General features: G+C 32.7%; 1 protein-coding gene and 1 non-coding gene across 2 annotated transcripts; one reads left to right on the top strand and one right to left on the bottom strand.

Moving 5' to 3' along the window:
- Positions 1-7,509: 7,509 nt before the first annotated feature.
- LOC110619376 (calcium sensing receptor, chloroplastic) lies at positions 7,510-10,705 on the bottom strand. Its single transcript, XM_021762787.2, has 6 exons — positions 10,368-10,705; positions 10,034-10,279; positions 9,279-9,471; positions 8,765-8,906; positions 7,975-8,106; positions 7,510-7,859 (listed from the first exon to the last, which is right to left on the bottom strand). Exons 1-6 carry the CDS (start codon positions 10,608-10,610, stop codon positions 7,652-7,654), a joined length of 1,164 nt encoding a protein of 387 aa, XP_021618479.1. The 5' UTR covers positions 10,611-10,705; the 3' UTR covers positions 7,510-7,651.
- A 757-nt stretch (positions 10,706-11,462) lies between these two features.
- Positions 11,463-11,536, top strand: TRNAI-AAU. The gene has a single exon. It is a non-coding gene; the product is annotated as a tRNA-Ile (tRNA).
- The last annotated feature ends 1,117 nt before the right edge of the window (positions 11,537-12,653 follow it).

Here is a 12,653-nt window from a genome sequence, read left to right as displayed (position 1 = left end):
GAGTTTCGTCTCTGGAAGGGACTTTCGGCCGCCGAAGGTGCCGCCGAAAGTGCCCTGTCCAGCCTTTTCAAAGTTGTTTCCTATGCATGTTTTAGTGATGTTTAGAGGGGTTTTTTTGGGGGTTTGTTTATGAGTTGTTTAGAGTGTGTTGGCACCTCATTCGAGTCCACCTGTGTAGGATCGGACCCGAGGGATCGAGGAGGCCATCAGTGTTAGCTGTTGCCGAGTCAGTCAGCGTCGGCTACAGAGGTGAGTAGAACTAACTTAATCTTTTATTTTATGAAATCAAATGCCTAGAGCATGCCCATGCATCATGTTTATATGTAATAGGTTGTTTGCACTAGTTACACGAATATGAAGCATTGCATTACTTACTGTTGATGGAGGTTGGACCAAGGATGACCCCACTAGCCCTATGGATAAGACCTGGCTGGGCCAGGCATTACGAAGTCCTGTGGTGCCCTCTATGGTGGCCGGGCAAATAGCTTAGGGAGGTTTTGGGGTTGGGTCCAATCCGTGATATGACTTGTTTGTGCTGTGACGCATTTCATGAAAGCATGTAATTAATGAACTGTTTTCTTTGTTTCTACTCACTGGGCTCTTGTAGCTCACCCCATTCCCCTAACCCTAGTTTTGCAGGGCCAGAGTAAGTAAGCCAGAGTAAGTCAGATAGAGCTATGGGAAAGAAGAGGTTCAAGCATGGGTTGCCATGTTTGGTTGTAATAGCTTAGCTATGTTTTGTTTATGTTTGAGTAAGGCTTGATGTGTATGTTTATGGTTATAGTGGACGTTATGTAAGGAAGTTGTTAAAGAGATGATATGTTATGTAATGCTATGTATGTTTTGTATGCTTGTTTAGCTTAGTAGTGGACATGATAGATGGACTTGATGTATGGTCCTTATGTCTATAAAGAATATGATGAATGGAAAGAGTAATGAGTATGTTATAAGAGATAGAGCCAAGCTAAGAAAAGTATGTGAGATGTATAGTATAGAGTTGTGTTTTGCCTAGTGTTGGTAAATCCCTTGGTTTTGCATGATCAATATGGAAGTTAAAGAAATGTTTTAAGAATGTTTTCAAGTTATATGAAATGTTTTAATGGTTTGAAGTATGTATGGCCGTGAGGGAAGAAAGGGTCTCAATCCCTTGACCCAAAGCGGATATGAAAAAGCTTAAGTTTTTATGAAAATGCTGATCATGTGTGGGATTATACCTAGAGTTCAGGATGTCTAGAGGCTTACTACGGGTCCCGGCGGCCTTAAGCCGATCTGGATCCTAGTGCCGAGCAGTTTGGGGCCGTTACAAGAGGTGTACCGGTTTCCGGGCTGTTACAGTGATCAAATCTACGGTTTTCGTCACATTTCTGAAAGTCATTCGTCTCGAAATTCTTTTTTCGAAAAACTATTGTGGGCCTCCAACGGATGTCATAAGCAGAAGTTAAACCCGGTTCAAAAAATCGAATGATGATTGCTCTACATCATTCCCTTCCGCTTGTAAATAACTCGATCTCGAGTTATCATCGGTAGGGTAGTATTGAAATAGATTCACCACATTAAAGATTTTAGAAATTTTCATATAATTTGAGAAGTCAAGAAGAATATATGCATTGTCATTAATCTTCTGAATAATTCAAAATGGACCAATCTTCTTTGGGTCAAGCTTTTTCTATCCTCCACCATACACCTTGCATAAATACGCCATAACTTGATCACCGACATTGAAGGACTTGAAACGCCTATGTTTATCAGCTACAGTTTTATACTTATCATTGGCTTTTGTAAGACATTGTTGTATCTGTTTGAAAATATACACATACTGATTTGCCAAGTTGTTTGCTGTAATACTATTATAAAAACCTATAGGAAGGGCAATAAGATCAACTATATGCACTGAAATTTTTTTGTACACAACTACAAATAATGACATCTTTATAAAGCTACGGACAGAACTGTTATAAGCAAATTCTACTTGCGCAAGAGCAAGATCCTAAGCAGTTTTCTTATCACTGCAAATGCAACGCATAAGATTGCTAAGAGTGCGGTTCACTACTTCAGTTTGGCCATCAGTTTGAGGATAAGCAGTACTGCTATATCGAAATTCAGTCCTAAAACGCTTTCATAAAATCACCCAAAAGTGAGTTAGAAAATTCAAATCTCTATAAGAAGTAATGGTCTTAGGAATGTCATATAAACAAACAACTTCTTGAAAAAACAGTTTTACAATATGAGAAGCGTCATTAGTTTTCTTGCAAGGAATAAAATGTGCCACTTTGAAGAACCTATCAATGACAACAAAAAATGGAATCAGATTCACATTGAGTACGTAGAAGACTAATAATAAAATCCATAGTCAAGTCCTCCCAAGGGTATTTTGAAATAGGTAATAGAGTATATAAACCCGTACAACTGGGCACTTTTGTACCATCTGACCTATATCCTTTTTCAATTGCGGCTAATAAAAACGCTACTCTAAACCAGCAATAATTTTGTCACGCCCTAAATGATCACTCAAACCTCCACCATGAACCTCTCGAATCAATTTTTCCTACAGAAAAGAACACGGAATGCATAATATGCTCTCCTTAAAAAGAAATTCATCATGTATAAAAAGTCCATCAACAGGTTGACAAGCCTGGACCTTCGCCCATATATTAGCAACATCATTATCTGCAGCATACAAATCCTTCAGAAATTCAAAACTCATGACCTCCTGACTAACTATAATCAACAAAGCAGCCCTCCTACTCAAAGTGTCTGCTACCTTATTACTATGGTCAACTTTATATTTTATGATATAATGAAAAGCTCCAAAATAAGCTGCCCATCAAGCATACATTTTATTCATATATTTTTTAGTCTTAAAATGAGTGAAAGATTGATGATCTGTGTGAATAATTAACTTCCGCCCCATCAAATACTATTCCTAAGTCTTACAAGCCCGGAACACTACATATAATTCATGCTCATAAGTATACCATTTCTTCCTAGCATCATTCAATTGTTTACTAAAGAAGGCAATAGGCCTATTAAACTGCGATAACACACCGTCAATCCTAACTCCACAAGCATCACATTCAACCTCAAACAGTTTATTAAAATCAAGTAGAGCGAGAATAGGGGCAGAAGTAGGCTTATATTTAATCTCCTCAAAACTTTTATTGGTAGTGTCAGTCCAACTAAATTTCTATGATCTCTCTTTCTTTAAATAATATGTGATAGGGGCAACGATACTGCTGAAATTTCTGATAAACTCCCGATAAAAAGTAGCAAGTTCATGAAAGCTGCGAACTTTTGAAATATTTTTGGGAATGGGCCAGTTCGGAATTGCTTCTACTTTCTTCTCATCAATATGTATTCCTTATGCACTAACAACATATCCAAGAAACAGAATACGCTCCATCACAAAAATGCATTTTTGTAAATTAATAATCAACTCATTTTTTTGCAAGACTGTCATAACTTGACGGAGGTATTGTAAATATTATTCTTCAATACGACTAAAAATTAAAATATTATCAAAATAAACAACCACAAATTTGCGTAAGAAGGGGCACAAAACCTTATTCATAAGTCACATGACTATGTTAGGTGCATTCATCAAACCAAATAGTATAACTAACTACTCGTAAAAACCTTTATTAGTTTTAAAGGTTATCTTCCATTCATCTCCCTCTGTAATTCGAACTTGGTGGTAGCCACTTTTAAAGTTGATCTTTGAGAAGACTTAGATCTTAATAATTGATTCAGCATGTCATCCAAGCGAGGAATAGAAAATCAATATTGAACCGTAATCTTATTGTTGGCTCTTCTACCTACGTACATTCTTCAAGTTTCATCTTTCTTTGGAACCTATAAGGCAGGGACTCCACAAGGACTAATGTTCTTCCGAACGTGCCTCTTCTTCAATAATTCTTCAACCTGTTCCTGAAGGATTTTGCTCTCCTTTGGGCTCATCTTGTAGTGGGCAGATTCGGTAATTTGAATCCAGGAATGAGATCAATATGATGTTGAATATCCTGCAAAGGTGGAAGCTTTGAAGGTTCCTCCACTACCCTAGGAAACTCCTCCAACAGCTCTTTGACGGGTGGTGGTAAACATGGTGCATCCTCCACTTCACCTTTTGCTCTCACCAATAAAGCCAGGGTGCCTCTAGACTTCTCAACTATGCCTGATAGCCTTTGCACTCCCGTATAAATAGCAGCAATAGTTTTTCTTTCCATTTTAGAATGTTTTGTAGAACCAGAAAGAAAAATAGTAATCTTCTTCCTATTCCATGTAAACATGTACGAACTCCTTCCCCATATGCAAAGCATCAACATCAAACTGCCAAGGACGACTTAACAAAATTCCACAGCAATCCATATCCACAACATCACAACTAACAGATTCAGTGTAAGATTTACCAATAGAAATAGGCATGTTGTAGATTCTACTGATTTCAATTGTCGGACCTTCCTTAATCCACCCAATTTTGTATGACAAGGGTGAGGCTATATAGACAACTGCAGTTCCTCCACCAATTAGTTAGCTATCAGATTTTCACAACTACAACTAAGCTATAATTAGCCAGCAAATTGTTTCTCCCACTCGGCACTTCGGCTGGAAAATCTTCCTCCTTTGTAGCATCTCGTCCTCCTGTTTCATTAAGCATAAAATTTTCTTCACCATATAGGTGACCTTTCTATCTTTAGAACTAGCAATAGACCCATCATCTTCATCCACTTTCTCCTCAGATTCAACCACTTCCTCTACCACATTAACCTGTCGACGATTATTATTAACTTCTCTGCGTTTTTTATAATTATTCGATCGATGGCCAGGTTCCCTACAGCAATAACATATGTCTCTGGTTGATTTTCGATAAAGATTGGTTTTGCCTTCTTTGTCTGATGTATTGATGACTGTTTTTCCCTTACTGTATCTCCTTTCTTCCACAGTAGTATGTTGATTGCCAGAATTTACAGCTTTAGAAGGTTATCCGCTGTAATTACCTCTATATTATTGATTTCCAATCGAACTAAAATTTCTGTAATTAAAATTTCGAATAGATTGATATCGAGACTGCCATTCAACACATTCTTTAGCTCTTTTCACCATCTCAATGGCATATGCCAAAGTGAAAATCGCAGCTACTTCCATCATACTGCGAATTTCATGATTAAGTCCACTCTGATAATGAGCAACTTGCTGGACTTCGTTCTCATAGTTATCACACCTCACCTGCAACCTCAAAAACTCTTCTATATATTCATCCACCCTTCGACTCCTTTAAAAATAGTCATGATAATACAAAATCTGAGCATGATCACTAAGTAAGAACCGTTGTTCAATCATCTGTTTCATCAACAGCCAGTTTTGTATAGATTCAAGCCTCGATAGCGTTCATTTTGAATAGAATTCCACCATGTTGTTGCACCCCTCTTTAATTTATAATCCATAATCAAAACCTTTCAATCCTCCTCCATGTTCATAACTTCAAAAAACCAATCAACCTCCGCTAACCAATCAAGGATAGATTCTACATCCAACGAACAAAAAAATTTTTGAAGGTCTATCTTTATCTTGTAACCTTTATGATAATTCTGTTGGAGATTTGCGATCATAGGATTTGTGACCATAGGATTTGAAACTAGCTGTGGGCGTTTGGCTGTGGCGGATTAGTTATTACCGTAGGGTTAGCTGTCTGATCATCTCCCTCAATTTTGCCAAGGATACCTCAATTGCAGCGAATCGCGCCTCTTGGTTGTCGGCCATGGATGAACTTTGATCTGATACCAACTGAAACAGTACTATTTATACTCCGTTATAAATTTTAACCAATATCGTTTGATTAAAACGAAATTCAGAAAGACTAAAAGTCAAAATTTCTTATTGAATTCTCAAAAGTGTTATAAACAGTCAAAAAAAGAACTATTTATAATAGTAAAATCTTAATAATAGAATTTGGATCTCGAACTTTGTGACAGGTTTGCATTCTCTTTACATTTCTGAAAGTTATCCATCTCGAAATTCTCTTTTCAAAAAACTATTATACACCTTCAATAAATGTTGTAAGCAGAAGTTAAATCCGATCAAGTTTTCTATAAAATTTAAAATTAATCACTTCGCATTATATTTATATAAATTGAATTCAAAATATTAAATTTGAAAATATGCAATAAATAGGTGAATTTAAGTGTAAATATTTAATTATGTGTTTTTTTTAATTATTCAATTATGCAATTGTCATCCCATCATCATGTAAACTCTAACTTTCTACACCCACCATGTTTACATGAGGTTAAATTTATTTTAAGTTTTTTTTTTTTATCAATAAGTTTATTTTAAGTTAATTCTTATTCTCTTTTCCTTAAACATGGTGATCTACACCTTACACAAAATATTTGCAATTTTATTTTAATAAAAAATTAATATAATCATAACTTAGAAAAAACCATAAGTATTTGTATACTTGAAACTAATTGTTCAAAATGAAATTGATAAATCAAAAGATTTTGATTTTTTTAAAAAAAAAAAAAAAGAAAAATTTTTAAAGTTTTTAAATTTTCTTAATCATTTGGCCCTTATTTTTCTATATTTTATATTTTCAAAACCTTTGTTCATATAATATTCTTAATTATTTATACCATATGCTTATCAATTCAAATGTTTCGCATTATAATTTTAATTAATAAAAAGCATACATGATTTAGAAAAACGCCTATTGATATTAAAAGGTGGTAAGCAAAACTTCCGACTCACTCTCGTCGCGCTTCCATCTGCCACCACCCATGCAAAGCAAGGCGAAGCAAAGTGAAAAAACAAAGAAAAAAAACAAGCTCTAAGAACAACCGGCCATACAGAGAAACAACTAAGCAAACCAAAAGAATCACCTAATATAGATGCGTTCCACATCAATCATAGTAGAAAATCAAACCTGCTCATGACATTTTCAGTTTCATATATAACCATAGAGCCATTTCAAGAAGCTAAACATGAAGTTTCGGCACTAATTATCACTGGCCGATCCCTATTCTGGTGACTGTCAATCAATCAAAATCAAACAAAACTAAAGCTTGAATAAACCCAACAAACGAAGCAGTTAGCTACATCATATGAAATAACAGAATCACCAACCACCAAGAGAGAAAAAAGAAACACAAATTAAAAAATAAAAATATATTTTTTTTAAGCCCAACCTCTCATGCAAATCTAAAATTTGATATAAAAAAGAATACAGATAAAAAACCACAAACAAGGGAATCACCAAAAGCGACTCCTACTGCCAAAGTCGAACCCTCTGTTATGCACTCTTCTCCTTTCTCTAAAAAACCATGCAAAAATATTGTTTACTTAATACACAGAAATTTGAAGTCCTGAAATTGTAAGTAAACTCAGGCTTTTGTCACTAATCCAATCACTTATTAGTTGTTTTTTTTTAAAAAAAAGATATAAGATTTTAAACTCTTTAACATGCTTGACGCTATTATTTGATTGAAACAAGAAATAAAATCAAGGCAACAAAAGAAACACAAGGGAACAAAAAATTGATTTCTAACATTTAAAAGAATCACAAGAGATAATTCTACAGGACTATTCCAAACTGAGAATGCACATTCAAGAATTTCTAATTTAGTGAGGCAAAAATTTCTAATCACATTCAAGAAGCAATTTAACTAGTTGTTCCAAAACGTCTAGCTGCTGCAGGAATTATCCTAGAAGGTGAAAGAATCTCGGCGAAAGATACGTTATATGAATCTGTGCCTAATCGACTCTGCAGCCATCCTTTACTTCCAGAAAATCCATCTGCTACAATCCAGCAGTTCTTGAAGCCAAGACTTGTAAGTGCTCTGGCAACTACTTTTGCTGAATCTGAGTACCTGAACATCTCAAGTCATTCAAGTTAAAAGCAAGAAAAAACTTCTGATCATTTGATCTTTTAATACAGAGTTATATATATAAATGATATAAGAGAAGCAAGGATGAAGAACCCACGAGTCCATTATAACAATGTTGGAGCCTTTGTTGATTTTCTTGAGATATGATATCTTCAAAGCAGCAATTTGAGCTTCTAGTTTCTTTACTTTTCTGAAAAGGCTTCTCAACTTGCTTGGTAGCTCTTCCAAACTGAGACATCAGTGATGGAAAAGTGCTAATCTAAACTAGAATAATAACTATATATATATATATATACATATATAACAGTTTAACAACAGATTTTTCTGTTGCTAATTCATTTTAGCATCAAAAGTTCTGTTATTATATTGCTCGATGCAAATTAAAATAGCAACACAGTTCTAAATCTGTTGCTAATTACCAATGCATTTGCTAAATATGCAACAGAAAGGAAGCCATTGCTAATTTAGCGACAGAATGTATTTTGTTGCTAATTTTACCACAGAATTTCAATCTCAATAAAGAAAAGAAGAGAGAATGTAAGTCAAGAATTCCTGGTGCATACAACCATGGAGGATTCTAAACCTCCAATGCATTGATTAATCTCAAAACAATTCCTACTTTTCTAGCATGTCTGTGCAACTGCTTGTGTAGTTAGCCAAATTAGAAATCATAAAACAATAACTTTATGCATCTTCTAAATTCTTTTTACTATCAAGAAGATAGTAATATTTCAATTGTGGCAAAAATGACAAGCTTCCATGTCCTTTTGTTGTGTGTGTTTAAATTCTCAACAGCTGGAGGAGTCCTAACATTCTTGACTTTTTCTTCTGAATCACAAAAATGAAATGAAATGAATGAACTGAAACAACCACATTTATTTACTTACGGAATTGCAATCATCTTGTTCTTAGCACTGGAGGGAAGGCGAGGGATACCAGCCTTGTCCTTGTCCTTCTCTGACCGGATGTCAATCATAACATAATTTTTTGTGGATACTAGATCAAGGGTTTGAGCCGGAGTAAGATCACCTAAGCATCACATAGAGACATGTATTAGCCCCATTTCAAAATAGTAGTTCCTCATTATTCCATAACTTCCTCCCATACAAACTTGAAAAAGGCTAAACAAGAAGCAATACATTCTCTAATAAGAAGCATCTCAATACGGAAAAATTATTACGTATGTCTGTTGTACATACAATAGTTATATATTGATTATTGATCATGGTGAGACCTACATGGGACCCATTATAGTCGATGATTATAATAAGATCATTGTACATATAACGGTTGTATGATGAAAATTTCTTCTCACCATGACACTATTACTAGTGAGTCACTATAATTAATGAGTAGCTATATGAAACAAAAAAAAAACCATAGAAAACACTAACGTCTCACCTTTGTAACCGCGGAAGTTGAAGGAGATGACAGACCATATGGGAGGAAAGAGAAGGTAAGCAAGAAAAATTGCTCCAGCAGTTCCTACAATCACAATAGGATCTGCTGACAAAATGGTTTCAGCAGTTGAAGAAGCTATGGGTTTCACCTCTTCAATTACCTTCGTGGTCTGTAGTGCAGCATCAGCAGCTGTCTGTGTTCAAAGGGGTCAGACATTCATGAATGTAACTAGACAAATTTTGCCAAATTTGCATAATTACTTATGATAAAATCTACAAAACTACAAAATTGAAATTCTTAAACAGCATTGTCTGAATAACATGTTGAAGGTTTACAAAAAAAAAAAAATTTAAAAATATTAAGATGGTCCAAAGCAAACAATTCATTAAAATTCAGTTGATTTTGAATTATTCACAAGTCCAAGCCAGGGATACCAAACAGATCAGAAATTCAGAATTGCAGCGGTTGTCCAATGTGGGCATTTCAACTCTTTGTCGAATCAACAATCAATTATGCAGTCATTATAATTTCAATTTTTTTTTCATGATAAAAATTGCAATTAGGTCAATTACAAATAATAATGCGCAGAGCAATCATTTGAAAACCTAAGAAATGTTCAACTACTGCCTGGATGACAACTTCAAACAGGCAATGAAATGGGTTTCAATTTCCAATCCTCCAAAGAAATACAAGAAAATCTAGACTCCAAAATTGAGGGGAAAACAGAAAGAAGATGAAAAACTGAAAAGCGAAACCTTAGCAGCAGAAACAACTGGCTGCGTATCAATGCCAGAGCTTTGAATTGCTTCCTGGGCTTTCTTCGAGGCCTCTGAAATTGCAGGAGAAGCAACCTTCAAAGCTTCATCTCCAGCTTGTTTTACAATTGGCAATGCAGCATCAACGCCAGGCTTCAAAGCATCACTAACAATTCCAAAAACACGTTGAGCAGTGTCAAAAAAATCTGACCCGACTTCCTGAACTTGATCAATTGTCTTCTCCACCTATAAAATTTCAAATAAAACCCAATTTCAAGAAAAGGGTATAAATTGAAAAAAAACCCATCAACAGCAGAAAACGAAAGAAAATTACCTCATTGAGAGAGGAGACAATCTGGTCTTTGGAAAGAGTGAGAGCTTTGGCTTCATGAGGAGGTGTGAAGAGAGCCAAGAAAGAGATGGTGATTGAAGTGGGGAGTGAAACAGAGATGGGTTTCAACAGAGGTTTAAAGAAAGAAGATTTGGAAGGTGAAGAAGTTGAAGGAGAAAGTGGAAGAGAGAGTCTTGAAGTGGCTGAACAAGAAGAAGGAGATGTTAATGCCATTTGAGCAGCCATATTTTGGCGAAGTGAAGCGTGTGGTGTGTGAAATTTTTGGCAGTTGGGATTGAAGGTGTGGTTGATGGGCTTGTCCGAGGATTGTGTGATGAGAAATTGAGGAATTTCTTGGCCAATTAAGGAAAAAAAAAATTCATACATTGCCATTCTCGCGGTTTTTTCACTAACTACCGTGTTGTTCCGTTATTTTTCAATAAATTACTTTCAAAAAAACTTTACTATTTAATTTGTAAAATTCAATTGATTGATTTTTTTAATTTTGAACAATACAATAAAATATTATATTGAATTTTTTTATTAATTTTAATTATTAAAAAATTTATTAATTAATTTTTTCAGTTTTATATTAGTAATTATTCTATTCGCATTAAATCCATATTAATTTTTTTATTAATAATAAATAGATAAAATTAATAGAGTAATTAATTAATAAAATTTTTAAAATTATTTGAAAAATATTTTAATATGTATTTTAAAAATAAAATATTAATCGGTGAGTTTTTTTATAATTTAGAAATTAAATAGTGATTTTTTATTAATTTTTTGATTTGAGATATTTAAAAAATTAATAAATAAATTGTGTTTAATTGAAAATTTTAATTTTTTTAAAAAAATAATTCTCTTTTAAATTAATAAATTATTGTCTAAATTTTAAAAATCATATTAATATTATTATATTCTTTATATATATAAATTTATTTTTTTAAAATACTTTTTAATAATTAACTACAATTAAAATTTGAGTTTAAGGTTTCATAATACTGAAAATACTAATAAATTAAAATCTATTTAAAAAACTTATTACCAACTTAATACCTTTATTTAATTAAATAGTACACAAATACATCAATTGGCCTATTAGCTCAGTTGGTTAGAGCGTCGTGCTAATAACGCGAAGGTCGCAGGTTCGAGACCTGCATGGGCCAACTTTATTTTAAATTTTGTTTTAGTTAAATTTGGTGAATATTTGCAATATTATTTGTGGGTGCTAAAATATGTAATTAATTTATTATTTTAATAATAATTTATATTTTTTAAAATTAATTTAATATGATAATGTTAATTTATGTCAAATTGTAATTTATATCAATACTTAAATAATATTTATTCATATATTTTATTATCATTTTATACTTAACGGCTACTCCAACATTTATTTCATATTGAGCACTTAAATAAATTATATATAAATAATTAACCACAAACAAACCGTTAATGAAATAATTAATCACTGCTAAAACAGTTAACGATTATTTAAATTATTAATATACAGAATACAACCGAAATTAATTAGAGTTAACCGCCAGTAACTAATAATTTGTGATATCATAAGAATTCTTAATTGAATTTATGTGAATTTCATCTAATTTAATAATTTTTCGATTCTCAAAATAACTCAATTATTAATAATTAAATTCAATTTCATCTAATTTATTCAAGTTGATATACGCCCCATTCAATTTATTCGAGTAAATATAGCTAGGTTTACGGAAACCCTTAAATATTCACAGATTTTGGACACTTGAATTTTATCTCTATTACTGCGTTTGTATAAAAAAAATTTTCACTTTATCTGTAATCAACCGTAATACTTAAATTTTATTAAATAGACATTCACCGAAACCGAGTATTATTCGATTTAAAATAAAAAAATTGATCAAATTGAATTAATTCAGAAATTTAGTTTAATTTTTTATTTTTTAATTTATTTTTTATTTTTAAAATTTTCAGTTATTTGAAATTGATTTTGGTAAAAAAAGAATCAATAAAAAGTTAAATTAATCAAATCAAATTTAATTAAACTAAATCAAATCGATTCGATTTAAATCAATTTTTATTTAAAATCAATTCGATTTGATTTTTACATATAATAAAATTTCAATTTTTTTATTTATTTGATTCAGATTAATTTTAAATTGAATCAATCGAATGATTACTCTTATTTATATAGGTATCGACAACTATCAACTAACTTAGAATATTGAAGATTTTATTCTTAAATTAACTCGTGTTATTTTTATTTTATATATTCAAACTTATTTA

This window comes from Manihot esculenta, chromosome 1 (genome assembly GCF_001659605.2).
Source record: "Manihot esculenta cultivar AM560-2 chromosome 1, M.esculenta_v8, whole genome shotgun sequence".
In the NCBI taxonomy this organism is placed as follows: domain Eukaryota; kingdom Viridiplantae; phylum Streptophyta; class Magnoliopsida; order Malpighiales; family Euphorbiaceae; genus Manihot; species Manihot esculenta.
This window is presented reverse-complemented; position numbering and strand designations above follow the sequence as displayed.